General features: G+C 46.2%; 1 protein-coding gene across 1 annotated transcript; it reads left to right on the plus strand.

Annotated features, from left to right (window-relative positions):
• Positions 1 to 1022: 1022 nt before the first annotated feature.
• On the plus strand, positions 1023 to 11896 carry mfsd14bb (major facilitator superfamily domain containing 14Bb). Its single transcript, XM_026187550.1, has 12 exons — positions 1023 to 1301; positions 3877 to 3969; positions 4201 to 4263; positions 4382 to 4509; positions 5946 to 6060; positions 6399 to 6617; positions 6708 to 6821; positions 7248 to 7319; positions 8114 to 8226; positions 8311 to 8408; positions 8540 to 8682; positions 8762 to 11896. The coding sequence occupies exons 1-12, from the start codon at positions 1245 to 1247 to the stop codon at positions 8990 to 8992; spliced, it is 1446 nt and encodes a 481-aa protein (XP_026043335.1). The 5' UTR covers positions 1023 to 1244; the 3' UTR covers positions 8993 to 11896.
• Positions 11897 to 12188: the final 292 nt, after the last annotated feature.

The following is a 12188-nucleotide window of genomic DNA, read 5'->3' on the forward strand; positions in this document are numbered from 1 at the left end:
GTTAAAAGTCTCTACAGGACAGCGGTGCTTTCTTACAGATGTTACGGTCAGTCCAGTGAAAGACTGCTAAAAAAAATACAGTAAATTCTCAGTAGAAGGATTGCCAGCAAGTTACTTATAATTCCTAACGACCTGACTGTGATTACAGGATACTTATGTGTTTTTATAGGTTAATGAAACAATTAAAACAAGCAAAGGAAACACACACACAAAGAGTGGCGACTTTCAACCCGCAAAGATTATCCATGTAGATATTATTATTGTAGACACAACAAGACTTATTTTATGTTGAAGAAGCTATGATTTAAAAAAACAAACATTAACAAAACGAAAACATAGATAGCGCTGTTATTTTAACTAACAGTTTTGTTTAAAATTTTTAAATAACTGTGTACCATAAATTTACAGTCACAGCCAGTCAGGCCTTTATTTTGAAAAACCATCACCAGAAGTGCAGTTGGTCACGCGGGCTGCCTTGACGTTTGTGCCCGTGCGTGTTCGCGCTGACGCCAAAAAAGAAAATCTTCCACAGCTGAGTCCCGCCTTTCCCCCGCTTGCTAAAAAGTGATCCATTGTATTGTTCGCATCCCCGTTCGCTTCCTGCCAAATACTGAGCCTCTGCGCTGACCAGTTTCCTCACAGACAACAAAAGCGCTTAACTAAGAAGTTTTTAGTCTGCCATGTTTTATAAATGAGGATTTTCGCTGAAAAAACGACGCCATCACTCTTAATAAGTATTAACAAAACTGCACTGTGCGGTAATATCGGGTCCGGCAGGGGGCGCGCTTTTTAAGCGTAAGTCTCACTGATCCAGAGTCCGATGTTTCAGCTTTTGCATATGTAACAGACGCCCTGAGCAGGAGGAAATCTGATCTGGAAACAGATTCTTTTGGCAGATGGATGTGCGTTTTGTTTTAAATAACCTACACAGCGCCGCGGGGCGGTGCTTGTCCCACTTGTTAATAGAGAATTCGGCTGTGCGCACGCGGTGTATTCCGGTGATAAAATAGAGCCACAAGCAGCCAGCGAGCAGGTCAGAGCGGAGGAATTCGGCGAAAACGAAAGCCGAGTCTCCTGCTCACAGTTACCGCTACCACGAAGAGCTCCGGGGCTGGGTCCATGATAGCTCAGCAGGGACACATCTTAATCTCACGCGGCGGGGCATTCTGGAAGAGACGGAGACACCTCGGGAGGATGTCCCACAGCGCGAACCGGGAGTGAAAATCTTCTCAGCAAGATGTGAGATGATGCGGGAGAAAACTGCGACGGAGGCCAGCGACATGGTGTTGGTCCGGAGCTCGGTGAGTGCCGTGGGTTGACGTCGCCGGCCAACGTCGGTGTGAGCGGGCGATAAAAGAGGCTAACGACTGCTTTAATAAGCGGATTAAACGGCTTTGATGTCCCGCTGACAGCCATGTTTGACTCACCGACAGAAGCTAATTCAGTTAGCCTGACACGGAGCGGTAAAACAGGAAGCTAATTAGCTGTTAGCAAACTTCGGGCGATAATTAAAGCTTAAAGCATCCAAACATTAAACTGTCGCCGGTCTGGTTCGGAGGTGTGAATGTTCAGAGGTTTTAATTCAGGAGAAACACCGTAAAGAGCCTCGGTAACAAGTAAAAGTCCTGGAAACAGAGTATTGCTGCAGTGAAAGTCCGGAACTAAACCGAAGTACTGCACTCAAATTACATTATAACACTATTACAGTAGTATTACTCCGGCATTAATACAAAGTACATGAAAAAGTCACGATGGGTGTTACGTTCGTTTCTTTATTATCTTTAATATTTTTTGAATAAAGTTTTAAGTTTGTTATTTGAATGATCCTAGGATAGATATCATTGTTTCAAATTCTTTTAAATGTATGTTATCTATTGAATCATTTCAAGTAGTTGATTTGTTTTTGATTATTTATTTTTCTTTTCTTGTTTTAAATGTATTCCTGTATTTGATTGGTAATGGAGTAGACTGTATGTAAACTGCCATACATGATGTTTGAGTGCACACACTAAGCTCCTTCTAAACTGTATTCAGAGGTAGTTTGTAACCAGAGCCAGAAAATTCAAAGTGGGATTAAAGTGTAGGTTTAAAAAAATGAAATATTAAAATCAGATGTCAAAGCAGTTAAGATCATGTAGCTGTCTGTATTTTTAAAACAAATGCGTTTATAAGGAGAGAAACAAAGCTGGGGTGTGGTTATCATTGTCCATCATTATCACTGCATTTCATCCATTGTTGTTGTTTTTTAAAAGGGTGTAAACACAAATGATAGTTGGATGGATGTGACGGGACGCACTGATTGTAAAACTCCAACCCTCCTGCCTACACCCAGGGTTTGGTTTGTTGTGGTTGCATGCACCAGGTATTCACACTGTTGAAATGTCAAATTCATTTGGAGAGCTACTGACGTCCCGTCAGCCTGCAGCGAGCGTCTGTGCTCGATGGAGGCAGCGTCCAAACTATGTGGTGCGACTGGTCTTTGGGCCACTCGTCAGCCGGCTGTGCAGAACAATAAAGTTCTAACAAACAAACAGCTGAAGTGAAATGGTGTTAAAGACAAAGTGTCCGCTGCAGCTGCTGTCTGGACACTTCGTGTGTGTGTTTTCTTTCGTGCGTCTTCTGTTCCCTGTGACCTCTGCTGTCACTCTTCTCTGTATCGGTGAGGTTATAAACCAATCAGCATTCGACCTACGCACAGCTGAGCTGCTGGGTGTTTAGAGGACAGTGCAGGAGAACGTTTGCATAGGTGGAAAATCCCGTTGTACGCAAATGGAGAGCATCTCTGCTGAGCCGACAGTGCTGTCTCCACATTTACAGTTTCCACTTGTCTTTGGGGTTCAGACTGTTTGAAGACACCCAAAGTGTCGTGAAGCTACATCAAACAGTGTGGTGGGAAGCCTTTTTGCAGATTTTCTTTGCAGTTGTGGTTACTACTGTTTGCACGATGCCAGCAGCTCTGCAGATTTTGCCACATTAAAGTTTCCATAAACGCAGGCGACACTCTTCAGTCGACTGAACCTGGAGGCTGAGCCCATGGCGGCATTTACTCCCCACAGAGCCTCAGACTCAGAAAACTGCAGTTCCTCCAATGTCCAGCAGAGGCTCCAGCAGTGAGTCAGTCCCCACAGACGCACCTGTTTAAGAAAGAAAGTGTACTTTATTGGTCCCCGTGGGGAAAATTCCTCTCTGCATTCAACCCATTCCCTCAGTGAAGCAGTGGGCAGCCATTGGGCGCCCGGGGAGCAGTGTGTAGGGATCGTACCTTGCTCAGGGGTACCTCAGGGTAGCTGTTCAGGGGAATCAAACCCCTGACCTTCCGATCATGGGGCCACCACTCTACCTACTGAGCTATCCTCTGCCCTGTTTAAATCCAGCTTACTGTTACAGAGATTTATAAAACCACTTACCTGAACGCACCTTCCCTGTCTCAGCCCCGGTAGTTACAGCCGCGCTCCTCCAAACAGTTTCTTTTTCACAAGTTTTAACAGATCTGTGAAAACAGCCTTTTCTTACTCTGCACCGTGCTGCGAGCTTCAGCTGGAGGACAGATTATGTGGGTTAAGTTCCAGCTGATGAGGAATCACTGGAGTCGGTACCTCCTCCTTCCTCTGCTCCTCTTTAAGACGTTCTCGGTGTCTCGCATACAGCACAGTCTTATTAGCCCATAACGACGCTGAGTTTATTAAAAATGAAGAAGCGATGCAGCTGAATGCTGGAGGACAAACGTGTCTGTGGGTGATGCTTCCACTGGCTTTTAAAGCACTTTTCTGAACTCTGATGGGTCTTAAAGTGAAAGCAGCTGCTCTAATGTCATCATGTTAGCGGGACGCATCACAGGAAGTGAGGTTAATGCGTCTGCCTCTCTGCTCGCCACAGCACGGCCGAAGCCGAGCCAGAGTGACTCATGCCGTGGTGGTGATCTTCTTGGAGTTCTTTGCGTGGGGCCTGCTCACCACGCCCATGCTGACCGTAAGTACACGCACACCTTTTGCTAAAATGTGTAAAGTGTTAAAGTTTTCATGAAGTTTTCAACCTTTTCCTGCAACTATAAACCCCAAAGTGGGATTATTAAAACCTTGAATGTGTCCTCGCTGAAAGCATCACATGACCAAAAATGATCTACAGGCTGATGTAATAAAGGGCGAACCATCATGGCGTCTACGTGCTGAGGAAGTGAAAGTAGTGTGTTTGTGGTTTCAGGTCCTGCGCGATGTGTTTCCTCAGCACACCTTCCTGATGAACGGCCTGGTGCAGGGGGTCAAGGTAAACCGCTCGGCTGTTTACTGTCAGCGCAGCTTTCAGCCACTTCTCCTCAACTTAACGCTTGTTGAATATTACGATATCATGGCGTCTCTGAGTTTGTATTTCTCTGTCCGTTTAGGGTTTCCTGTCATTTCTGTCGGCTCCTCTGATTGGTGCTCTGTCAGACATTTGGGGCAGGAAGTCCTTCCTCCTCATGACAGTGTTCTTCACCTGCGCCCCCATCCCCTTCATGAAGATCAGCCCCTGGTGAGACTAACGCTCTTTCTCAGTAATCTTCCTCTCGGAGATAAAAACATGAGTGAAGAAGTAAAGAATTACGAGCATTTAAATTTTTGGTTACAGCTTCAAACACGAGCACAACACAGAAAATGGCACATAGCACATACGACACTCTTCATAAAACATGAAAGAAACGCGACTAATCAGAAGAGAAGGATACAAAAATATTCAAAGGCTAAGTAATCTAACTGAGGAACGGTCGACGTCACGATCAGCAGAGAGCTCGTCCCTTGATCGTTCTGTTTACAGCTGAGAAACGCCGTGTTTCACAGCTCGCTGAGCTCAGCTCAGTTTGAAATCAGAGCATCTGTGGTTTGTTTTGTTTATAGTTAGCTTGAAACTGGAACCCTGCTAACTCGACTGTAGCTGCATGCCAACATCATGTGGAGAGTAGAAAACAGTAGAAATATAATCGCAGACTCCTTATACGCTGATATGCCCCTCAGCAGGCTTACAGCCGTAACCAATCAGAAGAAAGTTGTATGAAGGAGGTGGAGCTAAAACAGCTGCTTGTAGTCCTGCTGCAGACTGGCTCCAAGAATAAAGATGTCGTCTTATGTTTTGACTCCTTTTTAATGTCCTCGATAATAAAAATCACATGTAGAGTAAACTGGACTCTGGGCTGCTTACAGGCGTGTTGGACCACATGTAAAAATCACAGTGGCGTGAAAACAGGCTGAGTAATCAGTGTTAGCTGAGGAGAAGGAACGACGGCTCCATTAAGCTAGCAGTAACAGGCTGCTGCTCAGCCGTGCGTGACAGGAAAACTCTGGACTCTAATCGCCACAGCTGTCACATGTTGATCATGTGAGCGGCTCAGGATCAGCAAACACGCTGAAGGCACACTGGCCTCCTCCTCCTCTTTTTCCTGCTTTTCACCCAAACACAGGAGTTACAGTCACTTCAAAGTAAAAAAAACGCACCTATGTTGGATTTCTGCTGGACTGCAGCAGCGATCAGCTGATGTCTGACTGTCACAGAGTCACATGGTTCATACATTTCACAGACTCTCCAATAAAAGACTAGATTAGAGTGTTTTTGGTTTAACGACCGTAACATCAGAGTCACAAGACGACAACGCTTCCCTGAAAGCAGAGCGAAAACGTTAACTCTTTAATCCTCACATCACAGGAAGTGAGGTTTCCTCTGTGTGTGTGTGTGTGTGTGTTTAACAGTGAGAGAAGTTAAAAAGCATGATTCGATTATTTTGAATTTGATGTAATTCCTGAGACACTCTATAAGTCTCACAGAACGCTGTTTCCCCACCTGAGGGGTCTCTTATTTTGAAATAAAATGGAGGTGTGTGTGTGTGTGTGTGTGTGTGTGTGTGTGTGTGTGTGTGTGTGTGTGTGTGTGTGTGTGTGTGTGTGTGTGTGTGTGTGTGTGTGTGTGTGTGTGTGTAGGTGGTATTTTGCTCTCATCTCAGTCTCCGGGATTTTCGCGGTGACCTTTTCAGTAATCTTTGCCTACGTCGCCGACATCACAGAGGAACACGAGAGGAGTACGGCCTACGGACTGGTACACACACACACACACGCAAGCGCACACACACTAACTAAACAAAACATCCATGTCATACATTTCACTTACAAATATTTTAGGATGGTTGAATCGTAGAAATATTTTTATTAAATGTTAAAAGTCACGATGACTCACAGATTATATCAGTTATAGTCACAGATGTAAAAATCAAAATTCAGTAAAAATTTGAAAACAAGTTCTTAATTCCAAATTTTATTTTCAGAAACTGAAACATTTTCAGGTTTGTTTTAAAATTCTGACGTTTCAAGTTTGAAGCCCTGCGCCTGAGGTCAAAGGTGGGTTATGTGCTGATTTAACCTCCCCTCCCTCGCCAGGTCTCTGCGACCTTCGCGGCCAGCCTGGTGACGAGTCCGGCCATCGGGGTCTACCTGTCTGGGCAGTACGGAGACAGCCTGGTGGTCCTTGTTGCCACGGTGATTGCTGTGGCAGATATTGCGTTCGTGTTCTTCGTCGTCCCCGAGTCGCTGCCGGACAAGATGAGGCTGACGTCCTGGGGGTTCCCCATCTCCTGGGAGCAGGCCGACCCCTTCGCCGTGAGTCTTTTCATCGCTGTTACAGCTTTGACGTGCTCTGCGCTGACTGATAGATCGATTGATCGATATTTGTGTTTTTGGTGTGTTCAGTCTCTGCGTCGGGTGGGGAAAGACACCACGGTGCTGCTGATCTGCGTCACCGTGTTCCTGTCCTACCTGCCTGAAGCCGGGCAGTACTCCAGCTTCTTCCTCTACCTGCGACAGGTAACGCACAGACAGCTGTGACCAGCATGTGCTGGATAGACTCAGGAGGTCAAAGCTACACGTTCAAGCGCAGGAACACTTATTTGTTCCCTCAATCATCAGGATCAGGAGAGTTATGGGATTTAAATGATGAAGCATCTCCACCTTTATTCAGTGCAGCTCAGTGAGTCCCAAAGTGTGGCTTGCCACCCCCTGGTGGGCCCTAAAGGTACTGCAGGAGGGCTGGTCAGACATTATATTTAATTATTTTAATTGTGTATTTAAATTTTAAATTACCCCCCCCCCCCCCCCCCCCCCCCCCCCAAAAGAATGAAACAAAGATAAAAGTGATGTTTTTTTTCTTTGCCATACGCAGATTATTAGAAAACGAATATGAATCAATGAAAACCCGAAGGCGGAAACACTGACGAGGTTTTCATCTTTCAGGTGATCGAGTTTTCTCCGGCAGCCATCACCGGCTTCATCGCCATGGTGGGAATCCTCTCTATAGTCGCTCAGGTACGCTCGTCCTCACAGAGTCGCACCGTCTGCTAACTTTATGTGAACGTGTTCAGCCGACAGCCAAAGACCCGACGATGTTAGAGAGAAACAATCCTGAAACTGTTAACCTGCTGTGGCTGCACGCGCGTCTGTTTGAGATAAGATGACTCCTTACTGTCATTGCACCGTCATCTTTAGCACAGAAGTACAGTGAAACTGTCCCACGTCGGCAGCAGAGAGCGCAACTCAACACAATGCAGTAAACTTGTAAAGTGGAGAAAAGATGTGAAGAATAAATTAAAGAATGAGTGTTCACTGTGCATTAATGCCTCAGCTCTGTAGGTCGCCTCCAGAGATGAGCCCACCATGGTGGCATCATCTGGGTGGGTACTGACACAGTCATGTGTGCCCAGAGTGTAGAGTCGGGGGCTGAGGAAAGATGGGGACCGACTGTAACTCTACACGGTCAGAGAGAGAGTCTGATCCAACAGGGGGTGGTAACAGGAAGTCCAATATCCAGCGGTCCCTGTTAGTCCGGGAGCATTGTATTAAAAACAGCTAACGCCCGCGTTGTTCCAAGTGGGAGACGGTGCCGTGGAGCGTCTTCAGCTGAAAGCCCTCAAAGTGTGATTTCTTTGTTTTGTTTTTTTACTCTAAATGCATGCTGACGTCACAGTGTTTGTTTCAGGTTTGTTCATTTAGTTTGACATGAAAAGCTGCGGTAACCCGTCACACAGACGACAGTTTGTCTTTCTAAACCCTGTAAATGTGTTGCGTCCTGATTTCTTCACTGTACGTCTCGTGTCTGTCAGACGGTCTTCTTCGGGGTTCTGATGAGGACCATCGGTAAGAAGAACACGGTTCTTCTCGGCCTGGCCTTTCAGCTGTTCCAGCTGGTCTGGTACGGCTTTGGCTCCGAGCCGTGGTGAGTCCCAGCGTCTCGCCCGTGTCGTTTCCTGTTTCCTGTGAATGATCTGACCTAAACGTTTATCTGCTCGCGTCCTTACAGGATGATGTGGGCAGCAGGAACTGTAGCGGCCATGTCTTCGATCACCTTCCCGGCAATCTCTGCTCTGGTGTCACACAGCGCCTCACCCGACCAGCAAGGTGAGTCGAACCTGACCGTCCGAAGGGGCGTGTCTTAAACAGGGTCTGTGTGGCCGTGGTTTGTATCAACATCTGACTGTGTCACATGGATGAAGGTGGTGCAGATGTGACTGAGGCGTCTGTGTGTTCAGGTGTGGCACAGGGGATGATCACAGGTATCAGAGGCCTGTGCAATGGTTTGGGCCCGGCTCTCTACGGCTTCATCTTCTTCCTGTTCAATGTGGAGCTGAACGAAGGGGAGCCGATGGCAGGAAGATCCACAGCAAGCACACAGGTGCGTAGAAATGCGCCTTGCTGATTCTTTCCTCGCTGTTCTGTTTCCCGTAACGAGTCGGTTCTCTCTCCGTCTGTAGAAGCTGGTCGTCCCGGGCCCGCCCTTCCTCTTCGGCGCGTGCAGCGTCATATTTGCTTTAGTTGTCGCCTTCTTCATCCCTGAGCGCCACCAGCTGGCCGAAGTCAAGACCTGCACCGCCAACAAGGCCGGCAGCAGCTCCGCCGCACACGCTCAGAACGGCAGCCCTCTTGCCGTGCCCATCAGCGACACAGAGGACCTCGAGCCGCTGCTGCAGGACAGTGTCATGTGACTCGTAGGCAGTCTGGCCAATTACAAAACAGAGTCTTGTATGCAAGTCCCTCCCCCTGTTAAAAAAAAAACAAACCCTCTCTTCCCCCGATCCAGACCGTCGGGGAACGTTAGGCGGCGGCCTCCCCGGCAAACCGCTTTTTATCTCACTGATATCACTCACCTGTGACTCCTCCCATTCTTTGCCCAGGTGTGTTTGGGCAGGTAGAACCAAAGGGCTTTGAAGTCTTGCCTCAGTAAGAGTCGAGATCTCTCCGTTAAAACAGATCAGCAGAAGTAAAGTGGTCGTGTAGTCGTGCAGGATCGCAACGTTTTACTTTACGAGCCAATCGCAGCGAGGACGGGACCAGAGAAGCCAAAGCAACTGACAGCAGCCTCCCATACCTGTCAGTCAGGTCTGTACCTGACTCCACCCGTCAGGTTCGCAGAGGTGAGGCCATCAAATGCTCCTCATTGTACGGGCCGTGAAAGCTGACACTCAAAACTACGTTGTTGTTTTTTTTTTTTTTTTATGGGGGGGGGGTGTTTTTTGGATCGGAGGGCGAATCTTGGCGAGGACGAGGAGGTTGGAGCTGCTCGGGATTGTGGGATACAATACCAAATCATGATGAGATCCAGGTGTTTGTTTTCTGTCTGGATCTATTTGCGCTCAGACTTCCCGTCACACAGAGCATGTGCAAACTGACTGGCTATGATGTCATTGCCCTCTCCCGTGCATATTTGGGAGAAATCCGAGTAAATAAACGGCGTGAAGCTGGAGGCGTCATTTAGCTCCGCCTCATTATTTCATTATTTGGTCTCCCAGTTTAATAGTTTTAATTTACTAATGTGGCGTTTTTGCTTTGAGCTGCAGGTGTGGTCCTTTTGTTTCAGTGTAGATTTTCCTGCATTGATCCAGTAAACGGGACTCGGTTTGACTTCAAATCAACATTTAAATGCATTTCATGTATTTATTTATTTATTTCATTTTTCTCAGCCCTGATTTCAAACCTCCGCCCTATAGACGGTCTCATGTTTTGCCTCCTCCCATCCTGTAGAGGGCGCTGTACTGCTGTTTTATAGCCTAAGGCTGGACGAAGTCTGCAGGGTTGGAGTTTTTACAGCGTGGATCAAATTAATATCAACGATTTCACTGAAAACCGAGTTTTCTCTGAGCCGCAGTGACAAGTGATGGCTTTAAGGACAGAGAGCACCACCTAGTTTTTGCCATTGCTCCTCCCACAATCTGAGCCTCTGCGGGTCACCACCTCCTCCTCCTCGTCTTCTTCTTCTGTTTTAATACTTGAAGTTTGTTTCTGTTTGACCTGAAAGTGCTCTCCCCGTCCGCCTGCCCCTTCCAGGTCGGACAAATCAAACGCTCCAAGTTACTGATGCAGTTTGAACCTTGGCGGTCCCGAGGCGGCTGCTCACAAACCAACCGGTGCCGTGTTTTATTACTCTTTTGTGCTTATTTTGCCTTTTTGTTACAGGCTGTATTTCTCAGAAGGTCAACAGATCGGTTTAAAAAACCTGATCAGTCGTTTAAGTCGAGTTTTCTCCCAGTTCAGGTTAAAAACCATCGCATGTGCGCTCTGTGCAGGTTCTCACGTTTGCCCCTTAAAGCTTCAGCCTTCATGATGGGTTCATGTCACGTATGTATTTTTGTGCACAGAGCTCCGGCGGTCCTGGAGGTCTCTTCATGTCCAGTTTGAACCAGTGAACCAGTGAAACCAGTTTAAGAGCACATGTGGGGCTCCAGCTGTTGCTTAAAGACAGATCGATGAATCAATGATCTTGTGAACCAGAGCACAGGTCAGGTGCGTTTACCTGCACAGCTCGGCTACTGTAAGTGGAATATAACTCGTGCTGCATTCAGGCTCTGTTTCTGTGTGGGAGATGATAGTTTTTGACAGTTTAAAGTGACCAAAGGTTCTCTGACAGATGACGTCACCTTTGAGTGGTAGTTCTTCCTTATTTTTCCTTTTTTCCCCTGAATGCAGCATGAACGTTGTCATGGCTACAGGAACGCCTGATCATCCTGTTGTGACGTTGATGATGATGTAGCTCAGAAGCACAATCTACTGTTAGAGAAGCTCTCGGCTTAATAACCTTTAACCTTTTAACCCTTAACGCCCACTTGCCGATGATGTCAGATGGTTTATTTTCCTATGCTCACCGAGTGTCCTCAAATGCCTCGTGGAGAGTCTTGGATCCCACAGTAGTTTCTCCGAGTACTGAATGCCTTTCTGTCTGGAATATTCTTTAGACTCAGTCCAATTTAAAACTGGATCATTGGAATTTTTTTTGTCTTAAGTTCACAAATTTGTGTCCTTCATGTTGGAATTCAGAACCTAGATTTAGTGATCCGGCCGGATGACTCAATCATTCTTCCTGCTTTTCTGTTAAATCTGACGATGAGATAGATTAGGGCGGCTGATTGTTGACTCCATGATTAAGAGCGAGTCGCTCCATCACGTCGTCATCGTGTCATAAAGTTTTTAATGAATTTCCCCGTTGATGATTCTCCGAAACTGTTCATGAAGTGAAACGTGACGTTTTTAAATGTCAGCTTGTGTTTGGTCACACAGACGATGGAGGCTGTAAATCCTCCTCAGAGGCTTTTTTTTTTCTTTTTTTACGGTGAGGCGTGAAGGCTGACGCGCCAACATGGCCGCCGCAGAGACTGACAGACATTCCCAGATGTTCCTCCTCTTCCTCCTCCGTGCAGACCTTTTGCTGATTGCTGCACTTTAATTTCTCTGAACGTGTGCCTGAATCACTCGTGTTCATATCACTTTTATATTTAAACCGAGAGACGTGTCACGTATTTTGCTTTTGCTCTTTTATCTTAAGAACATAATTTTGAATAATATCTATGATAACGTGAATATTAATAACAATAAAGAGAAACGTGTGACATTTGAAATGTGTTTATTTTTTATTCAGTTTAATTTGACTTTTTTTATTTAAAAATTAATTTTTTATTGATTAAAACAAAGAAAAGTATTTGTTTTGCATTTTATTTCCTTATTTTTTCTTCTTTACTCTAAATTCAAGAATAAAAAAAAAACAAAAAACAAACCAACATTTCCTTTATAAATATACAAAGTCCACCTAACGATGCAGCGGTTTGTCGGTCCTCCCTCAGCAGCAGTAACCTGCATGATGGCTCTGTGTGACATCATCAGTGCTTCAGCTCGTTCATGCTCAGCTCTCTG

This window comes from Astatotilapia calliptera, chromosome 12 (genome assembly GCF_900246225.1).
Source record: "Astatotilapia calliptera chromosome 12, fAstCal1.2, whole genome shotgun sequence".
Classification (NCBI taxonomy): Eukaryota; Metazoa; Chordata; class Actinopteri; order Cichliformes; family Cichlidae; genus Astatotilapia; species Astatotilapia calliptera.